This window comes from Hyperoodon ampullatus, assembly GCF_949752795.1.
Source record: "Hyperoodon ampullatus genome assembly, chromosome: 9".
NCBI lineage: Eukaryota > Metazoa > Chordata > Mammalia > Artiodactyla > Ziphiidae > Hyperoodon > Hyperoodon ampullatus.
This window is the reverse complement of record NC_136922.1, coordinates 62,261,829-62,286,617: the sequence shown is the minus strand read 5'-3', so window position 1 is coordinate 62,286,617 and position 24,789 is coordinate 62,261,829. Positions and strand designations below refer to the sequence as shown.

At 46.7% G+C, this 24,789-nt stretch overlaps 1 protein-coding gene across 1 annotated transcript in view; it reads right to left on the bottom strand.

Moving 5' to 3' along the window:
• The window catches only part of WIPF3 (WAS/WASL interacting protein family member 3), a gene marked incomplete at its 5' end in the record, with an annotated part of 63,821 nt that overhangs the window by 13,987 nt on the left and 25,045 nt on the right, over positions 1-24,789 (bottom strand). The window contains 5 exons of the mRNA XM_079711716.1: positions 2,142-2,243; positions 3,295-3,444; positions 6,570-7,289; positions 12,533-12,664; positions 14,825-14,957. Of these exons, the coding sequence (XP_079567842.1) occupies positions 2,142-2,243; positions 3,295-3,444; positions 6,570-7,289; positions 12,533-12,664; positions 14,825-14,957 (1,237 nt within the window). The remainder of the gene's footprint in view (positions 1-2,141; positions 2,244-3,294; positions 3,445-6,569; positions 7,290-12,532; positions 12,665-14,824; positions 14,958-24,789) is intronic.

Below are 24,789 nucleotides of genomic sequence, written 5' to 3'. Positions count from 1 at the left end.
CTCCAGGCACCGTGTGCCCTTACACACCATGTAGGACTTGCTTGTCATTCTTAAATGGCCCAAATACTATCGTGCCTCTCTCCTGGGGGTGTGCCGTGCTCAGCCTGGAATGCCTTTCCACCCAGTGGAAATGTTACCTCTCTCTACGCCTTCAAGTCCCCAATCTCCACCTCCACACTCATGCCCACTGTGGTGCCCTCTGCATTTTAAACAATCAGTGATTAAGACACTCCGTTGTGATCTAGTTAATGTCTCACACTTCTATCTCGGGAGTGTGCACGCTGGCGGCTTGATGGTAGGGACCTTGTTTCTTTATACCTCGTAGTCTCTGGTGCCAGCATGGTGCCAAGTGTACAGTGGGCAGTTCATGCCCATCTGCTGAGCTCGAACTGAGGAAGAATGGGAGCCTGACCCAGCACCCGTCTCCTCCACCATCACGTCTCCACGGTCTATTTAAACCCCAGGTGGGGTGATTTCCCTTCATCAATCTTTATTCTGCTCCTCTCTCTTCCTCTCTCTCAATTCAGAGAAGGAGTACAGTTGACCCTGAAACAACATGGGTTTGAACTGCATGGGTCCACTTATACGGGATGTTTTTCAGTGGTAAAAGGACAGTCTGTGGTTGGTTGAATCCTCCGCATTCAAGCACGTGGAGGGCCAACTATAAGTCATATGCATATGAAGCCCTGCATTGTTCAAGGGTCAAATGTATTTACAGATTATTAAAAAAACATACAAGTGGGCTTCCCTGGTGGCGCAGTGGTTGAGTCCACCTGCCAATGCAGGGGACACGGGTTCGTGCCCCGGTCTGGGAAGATCCCACATGCCACGGAGCGGCTGGGCCTGTGAGCCATGGCCGCTGAGCCTGCGCGTCCGGAGCCTGTGCTCCGCAACGGGAGAGGCCACAGCAGTGAGAGGCCTGCGTACTGCAAAAACAAAACAAAACAAAACAAAACAAAAACATACAAGTCACTACTCTCTAAATATGCAATCCACTGGCCTGCAGAGAAAGCTCTGCCCAGGCTGATCCCAAGAGGACCTCTCACCTGAGCAGAGAGCAGGCTGGTGATCCTTGGTCTGCCCTGTAGGAAGCTGAACCCTGGGGAAGGGACTTCACCAAGGCCCCTTTGAAAGGAGACAGTCAAAGAGCCAGGTTCCCGGTCTGGGGCTAAGCTTGGATACTGATGATTTTCCATGCTGGTCTACAGATATCTGGGGCTGGGGGCCTTACTCGGGTTGTGGGGTGGAAAACACATTGGACCCTCACCCCATGTTGCTGGCTCTGCCTCCCTCTTACCAGCTCCTGCCCACTTGGATTGGATCAGCATTGGACAAGAATTACGTTAACAGGCAGCATCACTGTGTGGTCAACACCTACTGTGCTTTTCTTTGCTTCCTGTGCCCCTGAAGTACTGCCTCCCTGCCCGTTGGGCCATGAAGGGCAGGCCGGCCAGCCTTCCTCGATTCTTAGGGCTGGGCAGGTAAGCCAAGTGAAGGCCTCTGTTGGAGCCTGGCCGCACGATGAGATCGGGAGGAGGAAGGCTCTCACTGGACTGAGGTTTTCAGCCTTAGATGGACATTGGAATCACGTAGCAATTTTCAAAAATACTGAAATCTGTGTCCTACCCTGGATATTCTGATTTACCTGTGCTAGGTGCAGCCTGGCCTTCAGATTTTTAAAAGCTGTCTAGGTCATTCTAATGCATTGCCAAGGTAGGAACCATAGACCTAAGGCATTCTCTATTTCAGAGTCTGCCAAAGTTTTGAACTGGGGGTTTTGGGGTTCTTCCCCAACTATTAATGCAAAGCTCCTGAATCCCATTTTGCTGTTGTCTTGGGGTGTTTAGCTCCCCAGTCAAAAGCCCCAGGGAGGGGAGGGACCAGTGGTAAATTTAGGCATCCAAATCTGATGCTAAATAACTAAACTTGATGTTCTGTAAAAAACCTCTAAATGAACCCTTGGAGATTAGGGCAAATAAATGTTCTGAAACTTCCAGAAGTATGAACATCACTGCATCCCTGCAATAGTACAGTGAAATCCTGATGTCACACTTTACACAGCCTGTGGCCAGTCAGCGCACCCAAGCACCTAATTCTGGAGGGTCAGGGAAAACCAGGAGTCTTATCAAGGTGGTACTTACTTCTGGGGATCTTGCTGGGGTAAATCTTCTGGCATGGTTTATACTCATCCGGAGGAGGAAAATCTTCCATAGAATGGAACGTGAATTTAGACTCAAAGTCATCTGCACACACGGAAATGCCAAAATTACTCTGGTTACTATGAGGACCCAAGTTTTGATCATTTCCAGGAGCATAAAGGTTTGCCTGCCCAGTGCAAGGTTTTAATGGCAGAGCTATTCCCCCCTAAGACATCCGTTCACCTCTTAATTTTTACTATTTAGCTGGGGCAAGGGGGAATCAGGAAAAGTGAAATCATAGACTCTCCCCATCATCCACCTCAACTTACTTCAACCAGCATCTTAAGGAAGCTTCTAAAGGGAGAAGAAGTGCCACAGGCCTATCCAGGGTCCAGAGTCAGAGGTGGGGAAACTGGCAGCAACAAGGGAACAGCAAAGTCCCTGTGGCCTGAAGCCTCTCTTGTGTTCCTGGGGAGGACTCTGGCGGGGAGAGGTGGACAGAACAGGAGTCCTCAGCCTGGCTGGTGGGAAGGAGCACAGCCTGTGTGCAGCTGGGGACCTGGGCTTCCTAAAGCAAATGGGTTCTGCCCTGAGCTCCTGATGGCAAGAGGAGAGGGGTCTTGTGGCCCTTTCATGAGTTGAGTCCCTGCTTTGTGATCTAGGCTTTGTGTGTGACAGTAGCTCAGCCCACAAAGGGATCCAAAGACTTTTGGTCACACCTGACCCCAGATGACTTTCCTTCCTATCTCCATATTTTTGCTTTAATTGTTCCTCTGCTGGTGAGCCTTCCATCCATCCTCTTACCTTGTCCAAATCAGTCTATCTTTCAGGCTTATGCCTGATTTCTCCATGGAGAGAGAGAGAGAGAGAGAGAGAGAGAGACACACACACACACACACACACACACACACACAGCTTAAATGTTGGTTTTCTTCCCTCTCTTTCATCTCAAGAAGGTTGGAGAGTGGGTTCTGGAACCTCCCAGAAAGCCTCAAGAGAAATCCTATTTAACACAACCTGTAGGTTGTTCTGTGCTAGAGTGAGCCCCCTGTACTTGTGAAGCACACACCCCGAAATGACGGCACTGTTGGCTGGGAGACCTCCCCCACATCCCTGAGCCAGGGGAAACCATTTCCTCACTGACAGCCCCGCTCACCAATGATGTGCAGGCTTCCGTTCCGCAGCTGACCTCCAGGCTGCTGGGTCGGGGTCCAGGCTGGGGCCTGCTGGCTCCTGCTTGAAAGCTCCGTGGTGGGTGACCTCGCAGGGGGTGCTGGGGGCGGGTTCAGCTTTCCCCCACTGGTCGCTGACAGAGAAGAGGACAGTGTATTCAGATACAGGCCTTCAGATAGGGCATGGTGGATGCTATAACCTTCTGTGAGAGGTGAGGTATAGAGATCTTTGCATATAATATGATACGATGATAAAAAGGCAGCCTCTGGAGGCAAGCTGCTTGGGACTGAACCCCAGTTCTTCTGCTGGGATAATAACACAACCTCTCTGTGCCTCGGTTTCCTCATCTATAAAATGGGAATAATAATATACATACCTCCTGGGTTTGTTGAGAGGGCTAAGCGAGTTGATTTAATTCAAGTCGCATGTAAAAACAGATAACTAACGAGAACCTACTGTATAGCACAGGGAACTCTACTCGATGCTCTGTGGTGAACCAAATGGGAAGGAAATCCAAAAAAGAGGGGATATATGTACACGTATAGCTGATTCACTTTACTGTACAGTATAAACTAACACAATATTATAAAGCAACTATACTCCAATAAAAAAAGAAAAAAATTCAAGTGGCACGTAGTAAGCATTCAATAAATATTAGCTGTTGTGATAATATCAACCCTCATCATCAGATGGTACAGCCCAAAGAAGTGGACCCACTGCAGAGTCCTATGCAAAGGAAGGACTGTGTGCAGGTGAGGCTCAGAGGGGGGCTAGATGAACAAGCTGTCGAGGGCTTGCTCACGCTGTTCCCCTGCACTGCAGACCCTCGTTTCTCCTTCCAGTCAATCTAAACCCTACCTGCCCACCAGGGCCCAACTCAGGTCTCACCTACTTCATCAATTCTTCCCTGATGACCTCTGTGGGAGGCTCACTCTCCTTTGCCAAGACTTTTTTGTATGACCCATTTGGCAATTAATAACCCGCTGCCTTGGCACATCAACCCAGGTACTTGACTCTTCACTTCGCTCTTGAAGTGATGACAACTGCTCCTTTATCATCTGTGCCAAGATGTTCACAATTGCAACCTCTTACTCTTCCCTGCAGTTGGCCTGAAGCAGAAATCACCCTCATGTTGTTCACAGAAAACCAAGTTTCACGTCCAAAGACACAGTGAAAGGGGCCAGACGAGCATCCACTCCTGGCCTCGGGTGTGCAGCTCTGGAGGCTGCAAAGGCACCGGGCCGCTGCAGCTCTTCTCCCCAAAGGGCATCAGAGCACCTCCCCTCTCAGCTCCGCCCTCTGCCTTTCTCCTTTCCGAGTCCTCTTCCTTTCCCTTGCTGGCCTTCCCTTCCTCTGTACCAGAATCCACTAGGATTTACTTGCTCCCACAAGCAGACTAAAGAGGCTAAGGGGCTGCTGACCCCTCTTCTGGGTGAAAAGCTGCCCCCTGCACTTGGTTAGAGGGAAGGAAAGGAAATCACGCTGCTGAGCCCCAGCTCCTTGCAAAGCACTTCAGGCACACTTCCTCACTTAGTATTCATAACAGTCCTATGTGAAAGGTGTTTTATTGTTATTATTTCCATTTGTCAAATTAGAAAAAAGCAAGGTTTAAGGGCATTAAAAAAGACTGGCCTAAGGTTACACAGGAGTGGGTGGGAAGGCAGGATTTGAATTCAGACCTCTCTGAATCTAAAGCATTGTTTTTTTCCACCACATCTTGAACATTTAAGGATCACAAGCGTCAGAAGGGGCTCATGAGTACTAATGCTGGACCTTATGGTGATTAGTCAGTTGAAAAGAGAATGATTAAAACCTTATCTCTTGTGACCAAAAGCCTTAAAAATATTCTTGCTTTTTGTATCAGGAATTCCCTTGCAGGAACCTGTCTTAAAAAAAAATAATCCAAAATGTAGACTACAATTGCTATAAATGTATTTCCTGCAATATCATTCATAATAACAAAAAATGGAATCAACTTAAATATCTAATGCTGGAAATATGGTATATATCAATGATCATATGAATATGCTTATAGATACATTTAACAATTTGACAAATATCTAATTATATCAAAATTGCTTTTAATATAATACTAAATAAAAACAGAATAGAAAATAGTATATACAAAATAGTATTAACCCTGTAAATGTGTAGATATATTCAGAAAAAAGAGAAAGGAAACATATCCAAATATGACAGTTTTTATTTCTGAGTGATGTTATTATGCGTGATTTCTATTTTCTCTACAATGAGCTTGTATTATTTTTAATTCAAGGGTATACATTTAAGAAACTTTCTGCATCAAAAGATTTTCTGAAAAACCAAGGAATATGTGTGTGTATGTATAACTGTGGATATGTGTTGGGCTGTGTGTGTGGATGTGGGTGTTCATGAGTGTGTGCATATGTTTATGAGTGTGTGTGTGTGTGTACACAGGTGTGTGTGGATATGTAGTGTGCTTTCCATTTAGAAGGATACCAAAGGTGATCGAAGCCTCATCACTTCATGGAAATCACAGTCATAGGGCCTCTATGTTCAATCCAGAATGATCTCTGCTGGATACGTGAAGGGATTATTTTTAATGTTTGGCTGAAAATATGGACCCTCTGTTTTTCTGAGTCAGCTGGAGAACCTGCCAAAAATATGGCAAAATGCTAAGCTAATCTGCTGAGGACCAGTGAAGATTCTGGCCAGGTGCCAGACTATAATAACTTAGGCAAAAATTAAACAGGAGAGTGGGTTCTGGAAACAACTGCACCCACAGACACCTCGACCCCTGGGAGTAGATTTGAAGTCTGAATGGTGATAGTAAAAATAAATAACCCTTTTCTGGATCTCACTGTTCCAACAACCGCAAGAGGGTGAACTATTGCTATCCCCATTTCACAGGTGAGAAGGAAGCACAGAGAGGCTAAGTGACTGCCCTGGGTCACACAGCTAGTAATGGCAAGGTGATGAAGGCCAGAAGCCCCGGCGTGTTGTCTGCACGATCTCGGACAAGTCTTGCGACCTCCCTCACCCTTGGTTTCCTGTCTCTAACCTGAATACCTCCAGCATAAAGTCCCACACGACAAGTTTTCATTGTGCTCCACAGGGGCACTGAACAGGTGTGTTCTAAAACAAAATCCCAAGAGTAAGACATCCCGAGGTGCTCCCAAGTGGCCCACAGTAGCAGGCCTCTGGCTGTGTCCCTAGCACCTCCCAACAGCCAGATGATCCTGTGGTACGGCCCCCCTGGACAAGAACAGCGGTGCTTACCGGGGCCTCGGCCGGGCCTCTTCTTCTGCGGGAACGTCTGAGACCCCGGAAGGGCAGGTGGCGCCGGCAAGGCCTGCGCGCTGGGCTCGGGGGGCTGGGCCTGGAAGCACGGGGACTTGGGGGGCCGCGGGGGTGGGGCTTCACCGCTGTCGTTAGCGCCCGGCAAAGGTGGCGCAGGCAGAGAGGCTCTGGGGGTGCGTGGGGCGTAAGCGGGGAGCGGGGGCGGCGGGGGTGGCGGGAACGGAGGGGCGGGAGGCTCCGGCACATCCTGGGCAGGGCTGGCAGCGTCGGCACTGAGCCCAGGGTACCCGCAAGGTGGGAGGAGAGGCAGCGGGGGCGGGACGGGCGGTAGGTGCAAGCGGGCCAGCTGAGGCCTCACCGCCTTGTCACTGGGAGCCAAGGCCGGGGGCGGCGGGGGTGGAGGCGGCGGTGCACAGGGCAGAGGGGGTGCGAGCACTGGGGGGCTCCCCTTGGTCGGTGGGCCAGGTGGGGACACTAGCGGGGCTTTGGCGGGGGAGGACGGGGGCAGGGCCGGGGGTAAGGGCGGGGGAGGTGGGGCGGGCATGCTGGGGCGAGGAGGGACCACCCCGGCTGCGCCATGCGCCTCGGAGGCGTCGCCTAGCCTGGGAGATGCAGGGGAGTTGAACGGCCCGCTGATAGTTTTGGTGGGAAGCCGGGGAGAAGGCGCTCGGGAGCCAGGGCCCTGCCCTGTCTTGCCGCCTGAAAGTGAAAGGAGTTCTGAGTTAGCTCAGTGGTAGAATTGGGAGAAACCCAAGGGTGTGGGCGGCAGTGGCGGACTCTGTCCAGCACGACGTCAGTGAACCGCCTGGTGGATGCTCTCTTCCAGAGGGTCCACTGGAGGCCTCCCTCAGATGCAACAGCTATCACACAAGAGGGCCAGCTGGACCAGCCCCAGGGTCCTTGCCAGAATAAACGCGCTGTCCCCCTCCTGTGAGAGAAGCCCAGCTCAAGCTACCAGATTGTCTGCTGTGTGGCGCCAGCCTTCCTGTTCCATTCTACCTCCACTCTCATCTGCCCAGGGCTCCATGCTCCCAGCCCAGGACACAGGACTGCCCCGACCTCCTTCACCCTTCCTCATCTCAAGGCCATCGGCACACTCATCCCCTGTTACCCACTAGGCCAGTCAGCCCACATCTGCGGGTGTACCACCCAAAAGCTCCTGACGAGGGAGGTTTTCCCCACTCCCAGCATTTTGTGAACAAGGACTTTGTTTCTGCATTGTGAGCAGAAGATTCAAGGTTCCCTGAATGGACGAGGTGATTTGGAAGTCAGTGGGAAGACACCCTGCCTTGGGGATCCAGGTCCAATGACCTTGAACCTTCCAGTTCCATGCACTCCGGAAGTTCAAAGCTCCCTTTCCCAAAGACTTGCACCCATTTCTAAGAGGCTGTCTGTCTCCTGGTCACCTGGCTTCCTCACCCCATAGATCCTTTGCCACATCAACTCCAACCTGAAATCCAATGCCTCTTGAACTCAACAGCAACAACGACTTGCTCACAGTAAGCATTTGTGTTTGGTGGACATTATGGGCGACTGGGGTGGAGGGTGCTCCCCGGTTGGGGCCTCCTCACTCTTTGCACACCTTTTCACCCAACTGCCACTTCTTACCCTTTTTTCCCCTCTGTCGCTCTGAGGAGAAAAAAGTTCCTCTTCCTGTTTACTGCACAGAAGTTCTGCAATCACTTAAATATGTCCTTGGAGTATCACCCTCCACTCAGGAAGCATATTAAGACATTTCTTCTGAATAAATACACTGCTCTTCCTAAAAGGAATTTTGGAGAATACATTTTTCCTATTCCAGCACCCCTATATTTTATAATCTCCATGAAAACATGTGGAAAACACTTGAAAAAAATGTTTGCTTCTCACACCTCCAACTTCCCAGTGCTGCAGAATAGGAAACACAGCTTTCATGTCAGATTATAACGCCAGCAGCTGTTGATGGTTCTGAGCTTTTGAGCCCATGAGTCTCCAGTGTGTTTACCCAATCAGGTGCTAAATCATGCCTAAAAGTACTTGACGCAGCAAGTCAGGCCAATCAAGGCAAGATATGGAAGAGGTGATCCTGGGGCTGAAACTAAGTGAGCAGGACCGCAGTATCTGGCTTTCCAAACAGATGACCCTCCTCTGGCTATGATGTGACAGCCACCTGGACAACACGACTCAGGACAAGTCTCAACTGTGGAACGCTGTTCTTGAGGCAGGGCGGTGGTGTCATTATTCTCTGTTGCAATTTTCTTTGAGGTGGTCGTGGAGGAGATAATGTCTTTGCACCTATGCATCCACCCTGGCGGACTTGGTGCCACCGGAGGTCCAAGGCGGACATTTCCAGAAGGACTGACTGACCATGACCAGGAGTGGAAGGTCCCCACCTGGCCTTTCCAGGGACAGGATCTACCAACCTGCAACTCCAACGTGAGACATTTTATATAGGTGTCAGCCTCAGGGATTCCTGCATCCAAGGTCTCTAACCTGTTTCCATAGTACACAGAGAAGAAGATGGAGGACCCAGACTGCTCTCCAAACAAGGCAAGGCCTCCCCCTGTGCCCATCTGCCAGATGAACTTTAAAGGGATAACAAGTTTGAGGAACAGAATCAACCCCTTAAGTGTCTGGGAACACCACGTATCCGAGATTCCAAAACCTTTTAAGTGGCCAACCTAATGAGAAATGGGAAAACCCATTTTTTTTTTATCATAATGTGAGCAGCAGAAACAAGGACAGCACAAATCCTTGCCCAGCTTATGTTCATGCCCATTCCAGGATGAAGCAGAGAGCTGGGTGGCACAAATTGAAGGTGAGACCCACAGGAATCAGCATCAGTGCAGGTGAGGAAACCAGGCAGCAGAGAGGGCTCCAAGAGTGAGCAAGCACCAAGGGAAGGAAGGAAGGAGGCTTTCCTTCAGAACATGAATGCTAGCCCTAGAAATCCAATTAGAAACACAAGAGGTGACCATGAAGCGGGTGGGGAAAGACCAGCTCAAGAGCGTCAAGGGGGCTTCACTGATGTGAAAGGAATCAGCTTTTAGAGCCTGGGGTTTATCAAAAGATGAACTATGGCTTCCTCTTTCCATCTGTATATGTTTCCAAGAGAACTTGGATTGCATGGAAGTCTCATTACACATTCTATACAAGCCAGTGATGTTTACTCATCATATCTTATTTTAACGATCCCTCCCTCGGAGCTCTAAGCCAGGGCCACATTATGACTTTCAAAGACCCTGGGCGCTTTTGCCTCTGTGGGCCCCTTCCTCCTTAAAAACAATGTTTTTAAAATTATGTTTCCTGACTTCTTTGGTATAAAGACAAATATGATTTTTGACCCTAAAAGTTCACGTTTTTTAAATTTTAAAAGAAATTCAAACATTTTCATGGGCCGCTAAAAGTATTGTGAGCACTAGACACTGATTTCTGGGCCTGATGGCTCTAAGCAACCACACTACCCACTCACACATTCCACTCAACAAATATTTACTGAGCACCCACTATGCACCAGGCATTTGTAAGGCAGTGAACACAACACAGCTCCTGCCTTCATGGAGCTTACATTTAGAGGAAGACAGAAAATAAAGAAAGAAACCAGTTAATAAATAATATGTCAGATGGTGATAACTAATATAAGAAAAATAAATCAAGGTAGAGGGAATATAGAATGAGAGGGTGGGACTCATATTTTATCAATATATGAGATGATGAGTAAAAGCCTCCCTGATAGGTTGATCAGCTGCCACTTGAGCAGAGACTTGAAGGAAGGGAGACTGGGCCATGTGGACACCTTAGGAAGAGTGTTTCAGGCCATAGGAGCGGCCAGTGCAAAGGCCCTGTGGTAGCAGCATGCCTGGTATGTGCAAGAACAGCAAGGAGGGCTGCATGGCTGCCAAGAGTGGTAGCAAAGAAGATGAGACAGGTAGCAAGGGCCGAAGTCCTTTTCTCTGAATGACAAAGGGGTCAAGAGGAGAGTTCTGAGAGAGGAGAGCCATGGTCTGTCTTACTCTGACATGGCACCCAGTCTGTGTATCTACCTATTGGCTTGTCCTTGAGTTTCCAACCTGTAACAGGCATAATTAGTCACTTCATTATGGACTTTGTTGCCTCCAAAAAGGTCAATTCTTGTCTTCACCTAGTGGCTCAAACATCTGACACTTGTGTCCTATTGGAGACAAGTTAGAATACTGCTGACTTCCTTTGGCTGGTCCCTGTTAAAAGCTCACTGGCGGTTATTTCTCCTATCTTTATTTGTGTGAAGAGAGACCAGTGGCAGTTTTATACCCCAGAGGACTTTTTTTTGGATCCAACTCAGGAATTTTGAAAAAGAAGCGGGCACTGAGGAATGCCAGCTCTCTTTATTCAGGAGGACTTCAGCACCTTCTTATCTGCAAAAGTCTCAGCAAAAATGAGGAAATGAAATGGCTCCGAAGGTTCAAACTGGACTTTATCAGTAAGTGACAGCAGCAAATGCACCCTGTAACATCTAACAGCCACAGAGGCCATTGAAGAGGTTAGTGAAGTCACATGGTAGAAGACTCTAGACCAGGAATGTCTGGGGCTTGATATTCCCTAGACAAATGAAATTCTTGGATTTTTTTATATCTTTCTGACTAAAGAGCACAGTAATAGGAAAAACACTTTTTTTGCACATAATAATTATATATTTGCCCGATTTTAATGCAGTGCTTTCAAAACATCTGGTACCTGTTAAAACACAAATGACTGTGGTAGACTGGTTGCAAAAATGGTCTCAATTAACCACGCATTCCTGATTCCACAGTCTTGGAAATGTGATTTTGCAGTTCCTTTCATCAGAGTTGAAGTCTCTTGCTCACCCTTGTCTCTGAGCTGGCCTGCGCCTTGCTTCAGGTGACAGGCTGTGGTAGGAAGTGATGCTTTGCCAGTTCCAAGACTAAGCCAGGACTTCCCTGGTAGTGCAGTGGTTAAGAATCTGCCTGCCAATGCAGGGGACATGGGTTGGATCCCTGGTCCAGGAAGATCCCACATGCCATGGAGCAACTAAGTCCATGTGCCATAACTACTGAGCCTGCGCTCTAGAGCCCGCAAGCCACAACTACTGAGCCCGTATGCCCCAACTACTGAAGCCCGCGTGCCTAGAGCCTGTGCTCCACAACAAGAGAAGCCACCACAGTGAGAAGCCCGCGCACCACAATGAAGAGTAGCCCCCGCTCGCCGCAACTAGAGGAAGCCTGTGCACAGCAAGGAAGACCCAACACAGCCAAAAATAAATAAATTTATTAAAAAAAAAAAAAGACTAAGCCTCAAGAGGCTTTACATACTCTGTCCTCTCCATCCTGCCATCACCATGAAGACAAACCTAAATAGTCTGCTAGATCCTGAGAGACCAGAGGGATCAGTCAGGCCAGTTGTCCCAGCAGGGGCACCAGAGACATAAGAAATATAGGATTAGCAAAGTCACTGATGCAACCTGTAGATGCTAGAGGGGGCCCAGCTGAGGCCACCCTAATTGCCAACCCACCGAGCTGTAAGCTAAATAAATGGTTATTCAAAGCCCCTCAGGTTTAGGGTTTGTTACACAGCAACACCTAACAGATGTAATGCTGGAGAACCATCACAGCTCACCATTGCCAGCGAGCCCACAGTGATGTCACTAAGATCTTCTATTGTGATTTACATCCATACTTTGCAGTGTGGGCCACAATCTCACCCTTGCTAAAGACTCTACACTATGGCAACTCATTCTTCAGTGATTACAGTGGGATGATTTAAACAGGATGAGGATTTCAAAGATCCCTTAAAAACAATTCTGTGTTTCGGAAACTTCCAGTGCTCAGGCTTCCAAGTATGTGATCTCCTAGCATATAACTGTTCACTCTCAACATGTCACTTACTGGCAGGTGAGGATTGTCCTGTTGGTTCTACAAGGTAAGGAGATAAGGGTCACAGGGTAGCCAGTCTGAACTCTTTCTTACCTGCTGCATCCCTCTGGCCTGCTGGTCGTAACACTGGAAAGCCACCAGCAAACAGATCTCCCAGGGCTGGGGGCGTGCTCCCGCCTCGAGAGTTTGCAGGACCTCCTCCTTCTTTGTTGGTTCCTTTAGAACCTTTAGAGAGAAGAGGCGAGTAGATGTGGACCTGTGAGCAGAGCTGAGTGGCCAACTCTCACCCCGACTGTGGTCTAACACTGCCTGTGGCAGACGTCCTGTTCTCCTACCACCAGTGTTACCCTTCTACCCAGTATCTTTCTCGAGAACCCCCTGCCTTGATACCCTATAGACTCATGTGCCCAGGCCTGTCTGCCACCCTCTCCAAGCTACCAAAGAACCATCAGTAGTGACCACTCTGAAAAGGGATTAAAAAAAAAAAAAGCATCCTTATACTGCCATTTAGTCAATGCCAATGGAGGAACTGGCAGTACCTTTCAAATTAGAAAACCCAGACACTATGTATAGAGCTGACCCCATTTTCACTTGACTGTTTTTGTGGGAGGACTAGACCAAGAAACCCCACAGATTTAATTCAGGCAATAATTTTAACTTCTTGTCCACAGAGCCTGGCCCAGGACTTGCAAGTAGGAAGTGAAGGTCTGCAGTGATTTTTGCTTTGGCATTTTCCTTCTCTGACTCCCCAGCTCCCACTCTCCGCGCCCCATGCTCTTCCCTGCACCAGTTCTTTTTCTATGGAAGAGAAAGCTCATGAGCCCCTGAGGAGAGGTGTCACTAATTCCAGCCTTCCAGATGTATGTGATTACCAACTACATAAAATGAGAAGACAGCTTACAAGAATTCCTGGCAGAAAATGTTCACAGCCTGATGCTAATAGGCACAGAGAAATCAGGGCACAGTGCCCACTGGTGGATGAATGTGGCCAGATTATTCCAAGTATTAACATTATACATTACCTCTTCACTAGAATGATAAAGAAATGAGTGTTCCAATAAAATGGATTTATCTGTTAATTGGGCTTAACTAATTAGATAGTGGGTCTAGCCAGAAACTAATTTTTATATTAGTTGAAAATATGAAAATATGTTTTATATATTGAAAATATGTCTTAAAATAATTTGTCTATCCATGTGCATTAACATATATAATTTCAGATATGAGATACAATTATATCTTAGGACTATCTTTGAGAATTACCATCAGGTATCATAGCAAAATATATGGAGATATAATAATACCTTACACTGAAAAATATTTCCGCATATATTATTAAAGCCTTCAACAATCTTGACAAAAAAAGAGAGCAGGTATTATTATCTCCCCATTTTGCAGATGAGCAAACTGAGCCTCAGAGAGCTTCCCTGATTTTCCCAGTAGCAGAATCAGAACTCAACATGGTCATCTGACCCAGGCACAGGGCTCCTTTTACACCATCATACTCTAGAAGACATAGAAACATACAGTCATATGATCCTGTGAGAGAATTCAGCAGAAATATTTTTCCTTGTGAAAAACAAACTTTGCCAGGCTCTGTGGACATTTGTGTGCATTTGTTAATGTTGAGACTTGACTTTTTCTCTCATTCAATTTGAGGACTATGTTGACACAGGGTAAGTGATCTTTAAATGTTGTCTCACAGTGGATAAACACAAAGTGGTACATCCATACAATCAACTCTTATTCAACAATAAAAAGGAGTAAAGTACTGATACATTCTATAGCATGGATGAGCTTTGAAAACATTATGGGAAGTAAAAGGAGCCAGTCACAAAAGGCCACATATCATAAGATTCCATTTGTATGAAATATCCAGAATAGGCAAATCCATAGTGACAGAAAGTAGACTTAGTGGTTGCCAGGGATTCGGGGAGATAGAGGGATTAGGGAGGGACTGCTAATACGTATGGGTTTCCTTTTGGGGTGGTGGAAATGTTCTGGAACTAGACAGGGGTGATGGATGCAACAACATTCTGAATATATATGGATAAATGCCACTGAATTGGACACTTTAAAATGGTTAAAATGGTGAGTTTTATATTATGTGTATTTTATCACAACTAAAAAATTATCTTACCATGAAGTTTTTTTTTAAGCATTTGAAAAGTGATGGTAGACATGCTATACACCCTCTGCAGACCTGGAAGGGTAGCTCTGATTCTCTTGCCCACGTGAATTGTACACTGAGCAGGTCTAAGATGGCCTGATGTGTGTCCTGGGTAGCATTTGTGGCTCCTGCCCTGAGCAAGCCAGGCATGTCTGGCTGAGCCTCACATGGCCTGCCCTTGGCTCTCAGCCGCCCTGGCCCAGATGCTCACTTACTCTCGATTTGCGGGGCACTGCGGTCATTGATCTGCGTGACTTTTCGTAGGCGAGTTCCTTGCTGGATGTCAGCCAACAGTGCACTCCGACCTTTGGGATCTGCCTTTCTCAAGCTGGAAGCATCTGTACTTACCTGTAAAGGATTAAGAGGGATCTGATTATAATCACATATAACATTTGCAGACAAGCCGTATGTCCTATTCGAGGTAAGTTTCTCCTCCCATACTTTTCTGCCTTTCCTGTTTGCCCTCCCCTGCACTACTCCCAAGGCCCATCTCACCAATGCAGTTACCTATGGGTCTCGGGTCTTGAGGGAAACTTACCTCCTGCCCGGCTCACATCCCTCTCCTGGGGGACCTAGAACAGACTCTTTCTTGCGATCAAACTCCTGTAAGTCTTAAGGAGCCCTAATGCAAAGCCCCTCTTTCTCCTCCTAGGTGGGCCCCACCCACTTATCTGGGCTTCTGTCTGTGTGTTCCTGACTCCTGCTCCCAGGTTCTGAATAATTACGCTGCCTGGTGTCCCCAGGTCCCTACCGGACCAAATCCAGAAAGAAAGAAGTACAGTACAGGGGACTGCAATGAAGGTTTAGTGACTGCCTTCTCTTCTGTGTCTGGGTGCGTTATGTTAATCCTCACAAAACCTTGTGAGTTTCAAGTGAGTTTGCCCTCATTTTACAGATGAGAAAACAGACTATGAAATCTCTTCAAGGTCACAGGGCTAGCTTCAAACCCAGATATGCTGAATTCCAAAGGCCATGTGCTTTTTATTTTGAAGCATTACAGCGATCAAGGGCATGGTGCTGTGGTTAGCATAATTGTTCTCTAGACTGCTAAAATGCTTTGCAAATATGTTCACGAGAAGAACCTTTGTCCTATCTCTGCAAGTAGCACTGAGGTCCAGCTGTTTCACTTCCACTATAGCTTGTGCTGACACGGCAGGGTCTCCATGGGCTATTAGAACCAGGGAGCACCAGAAAGAACATACACTGGTTGGTGGCAAATAAGGGAAGGGTGTGGTCGCACTGGAAGACACAGCCAGGAGGACCCTCTGCAGTTAGTAGTAGTATACCACGTGACCTGAGAGCTGATTAAACATTTCTCAAAGAAGTACTTTTTAGTACATGGGGAATACCATATCTTTGGTTTTCATCTTAAACATTTCCACTTCGGTGGTGTTTTCTGACCCCCAACATAAATAAGGCCACCCAGGGTTCTCTCTTAGGGCACTATATTCTTTTTTCCTTTGTAAGTTTTATCACAGTGTATATATTTATATTTATCTTTCCTTGTGGAAAATTTCCAGTTGTGGGTATGAGGTGAAGATTCACCACTCCCACAGGCTGGAAAGAGATCTTGTTCGTTTTGTTCACCAGTACATCTCCAGAGAGTAAAACTTGGCCCCAGATAGTCTCAAAAGCTATTTATTGGATGAATGAATGAGTGAATGAATGAATGAGTATGAATGAACTAGACCCAGGATACACTGGCCTTGCCCTCAAGGGCATATGCATCTACCAGGGAGACAGGACACCCGTGCAAGGAGTTAAGCCACCATACAACGCAGCATATGACTGAGCGCCCATGTGAGTCTCACAGAGAGGAAGACCCTGAGAGTTCAGGCTGCAAGGAAGACAGGAGACCTTACTGAGATGGTCCTTGAAGGACAGATAGGATTTACAAGCTCTTTCTATAGCCATTTTCTCCATACGGCCATTTGTCAGAAAAGGACAAACCAGGTTTGCCAACTAGACAGTCAGAGACTCTCCAGTGTCACAGACGGGAAATGAAGGCAATTGTTTTTTTTTTTTTTTTTTTTTTTTTTTTTTTTGCGGTAGGCGGGCCTCTCACTGTTGTGGCCTCTCCCCTTGCGGAGCACAGGCTCCGGAGCACAGGCTCAGCGGCCATGGCTCACGGGCCCAGCCGCTCCGCGGCATGTGGGATCCTCCCAGACCGGGGCACGAACCCGTGTCCCCTGCATCGGCAGGCGGACTCTCAACCACTGCGCCACCAGGGAAGCCCCAAGGCAATTGTGGTTTTAGCTAAAAGGTGCTGGGTCCACATTTTCACCGGCCGACTCTACTGCATTGGTGATGCATCTTACACAGGTTTTGTAGGGCATAAGCTTCAAAGTCAGTTTCTTGTTGCCTGGAAACATGCTTTTTGACCCCTTGAGAGGGGCTCACGGATGATGGTGAATAACAGTGCTATAAGCCAGGGGCCCCAACCCTAACGATATACGTTTTTTAGGAATGTATGTATGAATGCACATGTACAGAAGGGTATTTTCCACACAATATGATTTTTTAAATCTCTCTCTATAAACAATTAGCCAGTAAGTCATTTTAAACTGAAAAATTTTAAGATTTTTAAAGTCTCCTCTCATATTTACAAATAATTAGTAATAAGAATAAAGGGCCAACAGAAATATCATGACCCTAGCCAAGAGACTATGAAAATTTTTGTAAAAATGTGGCATTATAATCTCAGGCATGTATTACGGTCAGGGATTAGGGGGTGAAAGTGCTTTGTAATTTTCTTCCTAGTTACAAGAAAAACAACACAATGAATTGCATTCTTCTGTTTAAAGAAGCAACTGGAACCCTACCTCTAACAACCCCTGAGCAGGGGTGGCGGTGTTTGTCTCATCTACTTTAGATTTTTTAATTTATTACCAAAATGTACCCCCCACTCCCTGACCGTCCATCCCAAGCTTTTTAGGTAAGGGCTATGAAGAACATTGTGTATCCTTGGAATGATGATTTTAATTTGAGTTCCTACTTAGCACAAGCCTCAATACATTCCTGACAATTCCACATGACAGACTTGTTGATAAATATCTTCCAAATCAGCAGGAGGATATGGCAAGTCCCATCATGTTTATGTTTTGCAGTTCAACTCGCTGGACTAAATTTAACATTCCTTCTTTGACTTCTCTGCTTTTTTTTTTTTCCTGTGCCACTGTCTGCCCTGATGATTTTCCACCAGAGGGCTCTCCCTCTCCTGATATTAGTATGGGATCCTTCAGCCCTCTCTTGTGAGGTAGGAAAGAGCGAATAACTTCATGGCTAAGGGGACTACAGCTTAATTGGTTTTGTACAAAAGGACATCTAAGGACATATTCATTTGCACATTGAAGACCATATTTACCGTGACAGTTGTTTCTACTCCATCTTCAATATTTATTAACAATTCATCCGTAATTTGCTTTCTTAAAAATCTAAAAGCCTAAGAAGTCTTGTTACCGTGGTTACGGTATACAGAAACAGGAAAGAGAAGATTTTCAAATATTCACTGGGTCTTTTATTCTATGTAAATCCTGATTATTGGCAACTTCACTAAAAATATAACCGAGAGAGACAGTCACTCCTGAACACTTTTCCCATGGCAAATATATCCACCAAACACGCCTCCCCGTCCCCCTACGTACAAAACAAAAAACTAAAACATCATTTCGAAGTTTGCTCCTGTTCTTTCTTAACATTGTTATCGAGTGTGACAATTTGTTGAGTTCCATACAAAGCTTTTGTTGACTCGGTTCTTCTAAAACAAGCTTCCAGTGGAATAGCCTGGATCCTAAAAAGAGGCAAAATAGTAGAACAGTAATGCAAATTAGCCCATCACCCTGCCAAATACAGGCTGAAAAATGGAAGTGAGCCAGGAATATTAGAAACAGTACTGACTGGGCCAAGGGTGATGAGGTGTGTGTCCTCCTGTCTTGATAAATTATAAAAGCTGTGGCGTATCCATTTGTCGTTCCAACAAATGAGTTGATCAGGTTTCAGTATAGTTTGGGGGAGGGGGATGGCAGTCCAGCCCCAATGGAATGAAATGCATGTCCTCCTGCTATTTGTGACCCTGCCACCCTATGCCATTACTACATCTGTCTGATGGATCCTGGTTTCTGTGAGAAACCCTAATCAAAATCTAGGGCTTTGATCCAAATCTAGCAGGTTGTTTGTCTCAAAGATGATCTAAACCCTATCATTCCAGTACGATGCCAGCCTTGCAGTCTCCCAAAGGGACTTTCTCCAATGTGGCTGTTAAACCTCAAATTAGTACTCAGGTTTCCAGGTACACAGCCTGCTCATTAGCCCAGCCCTCAGCTTCCTCCAAACTTGGGGGCAGACAGGTATTAGTCACCAGGGTACTTGCATTTCTTTACTAAATCTGAATCCCAAGGACAGCCAGAACTGGCACTACCTTCCTCCGGCTGCTACCGTCTTTATGTAGGAGGAGAGAGAGCCTGAGATCCAAAAGAGAGACAGGAAATATTTTCAGAGAAAATGAACTTTCCCCCTGTCAGGCCTGACACAATGTTCCCTGCACCCCAAATATGGACAAGTCAGGCTGTTCCAGAATGAGGCATTTTGAGATCTAACAGCTTCATTTCTCATTTTCAGAAATCCAAATACCTTCTATCCTCCTTTTTTAAAGCCTGGCTTCTTAAACAACTGTCTACAGACCCAGGACTGTTACCTGGAGTACAGAGCCGCCTCACAGACTGCCACTTGCTTATCAGGAGGTAAAGCAGAGTTAGAACCCTTTCGTTGGGGCTATAGACTAGAGGAGAGTCTGGTCCTATTCTCTACACCCATGAGGAAGTCCGTCCCTCAGTGTCATCTCACCCACTGGCATCGCTTTGGTTACCATATGCTTGGGCAGCTACTGCCTTGCCCAAGGGCCTGGAGGCCAACTCAGACCCTTCCCTCTTGCTTGTTCTCAACAGCCACTCTATATCACAAACTCCTGTTGATTTTTCCTGAGTGATTACTCTAGAATCTGGCTCCTTTTCTCCATCTCTGTGATGCTGCCTTAATGCAGGCCACCAGCACTTCTGGATTCCCTCACCTGGTCTTCCTGCCTCCTGTCTCATCCTCTTCCACACAGCCATCAGAGTGATCAGTATAAGGGAAATGTCACTTACCATGTCCCTCCCCTCCATAAAAATCTCTGCTGGTGCCCCACTACCCTCAGGATCAAGTTCAAGTCTCATCATGTTGCACAAGGCCCTTAGTGACCAGCCCAGAGCTTCCACTTCTTGAGCCTGCCAGGCTGGAGCTCACCTCTGGACCTTAGCTTGAGCTAATCTCTCTGCTCTTTTCACACTTGTCTCTTGGCTATTTTCCAGGAGGCCTCCTGATCCCGGAAGGCCAGATAAAGAGCCCTTTTTTTTTCCCTAGAACAACGTGCTTATCCTTAGTAGTGCCCCTGCCACCCGGATCAAGTGACTCTGCTCACAACCTGCAATGGTTTTCCATTTCCCTTGGGATAAAAAAGTCAAAGTCCTCATTAATATCACCTGCTGGGCTTGACTGTCTTTCTGTATTTTACCCTGAGTTTACCTATAAATGCCAACATTTTTCTACCCACACCAGCGTAATAAAGCAGTTCCACTGTATAGCAGCAATGCCTCCCTACCTACAACTGTACTTCCAATCCTGTGCTCATGCTTCTGCCTCTTGTGGGAATACTCCTGCTGCCTCAGCCCTGCTGTACCTGCCCAAACTTTTTCTTCTCCTTTAAGCTCTACATCAAAAACAGTTTTCTGGGCTTCCCTGGTGGCGCAGTGGTTCAGAGTCCGCCTGCCGATGCAGGGGACACGGGTTCGTGCCCCAGTCTGGGAGGATCCTACATGCCGCGGAGCGGCTGGGCCTGTGAGCCATGGCCGCTGAGCCTGCGCGTCCAGAGCCTGTGCCCCGTAAAGGGAGAAGCCACAACAGTGAGAAGCCCATGTACCACAAAACAAACAAAAACAAACAAACAAAAAAAACCAGTTTTCTATACAAGATCTTTTTTTTTTAAAACTTCTTCAACTAGGCTTTTCTTTCTTTCTTTTTTTTTGGGGGGGGGGGGTACGCGGGCCTTTCACTGCTGTGGCCTCTCCCGTTGCGGAGCACAGGCTCCGGATGCGCAGGCTCAGCAGCCATGGTTCACAGGCCCAGCCGCTCCGCGGCATGTGGGATCCCCCCGGACCGGGGCACGAACCCGTGTCCCCCACATCGGCAGCCGGACTCCCAACCACTGCGCCACCAGGGAAGCCCCAACTAGCCTTTTCTTTATATGATCCACACACAGCCCCTCCAAAGCACATCATTTGTAATTCTCTATAGCACTGCTCATATCTTGCCAAATATTATAGCTTTTACATATTGCTTTTCCTCTTATTTTTGAGTGGCAACTCTTAGCATGCAAAAAATAAGCCATTCCTCTATTAGTACCAGCATATCCAGATTTAAAAAAAAAAACTGTGAGAAGTATTTTGTTGAAATGAAATCTATATAAACTTTAAGCCCCTAGATTTTTGACATCTGTCTGCTGCAACAAAGCATGCAGGTATGGGAAGAGAAGCCACTGCCTTTGAAGTTACGCCACAGCCCTGATTCTTCAAACTGTCTTCACACTTTTATCCTTCAGTCACTTTGTCCCAAGAAATGGGGATTCAGCACCATTCTCTTTTATTCGATAATGCCACCATTCCCAGGCTTTCAAGACTAAAATTTAAATTATAAGAAAGGCTGCTTTAAAAACCTATGTTGGACCTGGAAAGAACAACCTTGTAAACTCAAAAGAGAGCCCAGCATTGGTGGTCAAGGACCTGGCGCTAGGAACTGCTAAGAAATAATACATAGTTGGAACACTGTCTCAAAAACTAGTTGAGGTTTCATATCTTCTATTTATTTTAGACAAAAAGTACTATCAAAAAGAATATGCTCCCATCCCAGCAGATTAATTTGCAAACTAGTGAGATAAGCCTACTGTCATCAGTTCCAGCTCATCACTCCCAGCATTACCATTTCTGTCAAAGGCTTTCTCCCATTCATCAAAGCTTGAAACCTGTGACTCCTTCCTCTCCTTCATTTGAAATAATCAACTTTCACTGAGATCTGGTTCTTTCTCTTTACTATGCACACAAAGGTGACTTTGGAGTCTGGGGAAGGAAGCTGCAACATGCAAAGGGGGACAGCAACAGCAATAACACAAAGAAATGGGCAGGCATTTGTGTGTGCCCGGCACTGTCCCAAGTACTTTACGTGTATTAATTCATTTAAAGGGCACTTGGACAATCTCATGATGTAGGTACTAGTTATGAGTATCATCTCCAGTTTACAGATGAGGCACAGAGGGGAAGCAGGCTATCTATCTCTAGTAAGTGGAGAGCTGAGAGGTGAGCCCAGGCAAGTCAGGCTCTCTTAACCGCCATACTAACCCCTTAGTAATGACATCACCCAGGAAAATAGTGAAGGTTGAACACCCAGAAAATACATGGCAAGCCTGCAGCTGGGTAGGGGGAGTGGCCCGACTGCCTTCTGGCCCAGGACCATGGCAGATGTTGCTTCATATGGAGTGTGACAGCCAGAGTAGGAAGGAAGGGGCAGGGAAGGGCATCAGAAGCAAAAGAAGGGCAGAGAGAGAGAGAGGGAGAGGGAGAAGGAGGGAGGGAGAGAGGGAGAGGGAGGGAGGGAGAGAGGGAGGGAGGGAGAGAGAGAGAGAGAGAGAGAGGGAGGGAGGGAGGGAGAGAGAGAGGGAGAGAGGGAGGGAGGGAGAGGGAGAGAGAGAGAGAGAGAGAGGGAGGGAGGGAGGGAGAGAGAGAGAGGCTGGGGCCCAAGGAGCTAAGTGCTAGGTCTTTGCCAGGGCCAGAAAGGACAGCCAAGGCTGAATGATGGACTCTGAGAACAGTCTGATTACCGCATTAAACGTGAGCCAGCAGCTGTCTTGGCAGGGGGGAGGGCTGAGAATACTTAAAATGGAAACTGCTTAGAGTAACCCTATGCTGTGAGGCTGATGCCCTCAACTGTAAATAGCCTGTATCTGAAACTCCCTCTTCAGGTAACACAGAAGCTTGCGTGGGCCAAACCTGTTGGTCCACCTAGGTCCCCTACTCTCCTTTCACACCTCCCGGCTGGCTGCAGGGAAAAATGCAGGGTTTTCAGCATATGGCCTCCCTTGGTTGACTCTGAAATAAAGATTATGAGCACTGCTCAAATATGAAAGGAGACAAAGGTAACAAAAATAATCAAAAGACGGGAAATTCCAAAATTTCTAGAAAGTTCAAGATGTTTCCAAAGTATTTCACCTATTACAGATGATAATGTAAATGTATCTAGACTTTCTTTTCTCACCGTCACTTTACTGGGTCCTTTGGATGGAGAATCTAACAGAAGCCTCTGGTTCTGGACTTGGATTGGACCCTAGAGAAACAATGACTTACAGCTTAGCTCAAGGACAGCACTGAAAGGGTCTCACTGCTGGATCCGATGATATTCTCATCCATTACAGAACCTGCTTCCAAACCCCTCTAGGTCAGGCCCCTAGGTCAACAGACCTAGTCCGCTCGGCATATGTGCTCTATAATTCCGTCATCACCCTTGTATCTCACTCTAGTTCTGGGCCCCACTGATGAAGAGTGGCAGGCCCTTCCTTCTCTATTTAGCACCCAAGGAGTCCTTCTCTGGCCTGCAGGTGATCCCCTACACCCCGCCTGATGTCTCTGTGGTCCACGCTCCTGACATTGTTTGTTCTTCCCTGGCCACTTCTTTGGGTGCTGTTGGGCTGCCAAAAGTCTATTTGCTGGCTAGCTGTTAAGAAGGCAGTATGATATAGTGGAAAGAGCTGGGCTCAAGGGTCAGTTCTACAATTTACTATTCTGATCTGGCTGAGTTACCGCTTACAGAAGCATCTGGGTCCAGTTTGTCATGGGCCAAGCAGTCTTGATAGAGTGAGTCACCCATGGAGGGGCCCATCAGCCTTCTATCAGTGGGAGACAGACGTTTCTGCAGTTAAAAATGAGGGTTCCAGAGTCTCCTCATCTTGGATGGGATCCTGGATCCACCATTTATTAGTGGCATAACTTAGGCAAGTTACCTTACCTCTACAGGACTCAACTTTTAGAGACAAAACAAGAAGCACTTAAGTATGGTTACATAACAGAAGGCAAATGTTATTATCCTTAACTATGAAGAAGTTGATAGAATCAAGTTACATATAAAAAGAATAATAAACTACAACTACGTGGTGTTTAGTCTGAGAACGCAAGGCTGGTTCAATATAGAAAAATCCATCAATAAAGTCCACCATATTAACAGTCTAAAGAAGAAAAATCACATGATCATCACATACATTGAAGCAGAAAAAACATTTGAAAAAATCCAACATCCATGCATGACAAAAACTCTTATCAAAGCAGGAATGAAAGGGAACTTTATCAACTAGATAAAGGGCATCAACAAAAAAACTATAGCTAACATTGTAGTTAATGATGAAATATTTTCCCTCTAACATCAGGACCAAGCAAGGATACTCCCTCTCATCACTCTTATGCAGCATCATAAATGGAAGTCCTAGTGAGTACAATAAGGTAAAGCAAAGAAATAAATGGCATACAGATTGGAAAGGAAGAAATAAAATTGTCCCTATTCATAGGCAACATGATTTTCTATGTAGAAAATTTCAATACACAAAAAGTGAAAGTCAGTTTAGCAAGGTTATTGGATACAAAGTCAACACACAAAAATTAATCATATTTTTATATACTACTCATAAACAACTGGAAACCGGCATTTAAAAAAAAAAAAACATGAGGGCTTCCCTGGTGGCGCAGTGGTTGAGAGTCCACCTGCCGATGCAGGGGACACGGGTTCGTGCCCCGGTCCGGGAAGATCCCACATGCCGCGGAGCAGCTGGGCCCGTGAGCCCGTGGCCGCTGAGCCTGCGCATCCGGAGCCTGTGTGCTGCAACGGGAGAGGCCACAACAGTGAGAGGCCCACGTACCACACACACAAAAAAACATGATACCTTAAAATAGGTCCAAGTGCAAATGAAATACTTACGCATAAATCAAACAAAATATGCATAAGATGTGGATTCTAAATACCACTAAAATGCTGATGAAATAAAGAAGACCTAAATAAATGAAGAGATATACTGTGTTCATGAATTGGAAGACTCTGCATAGTAAAGACCCAG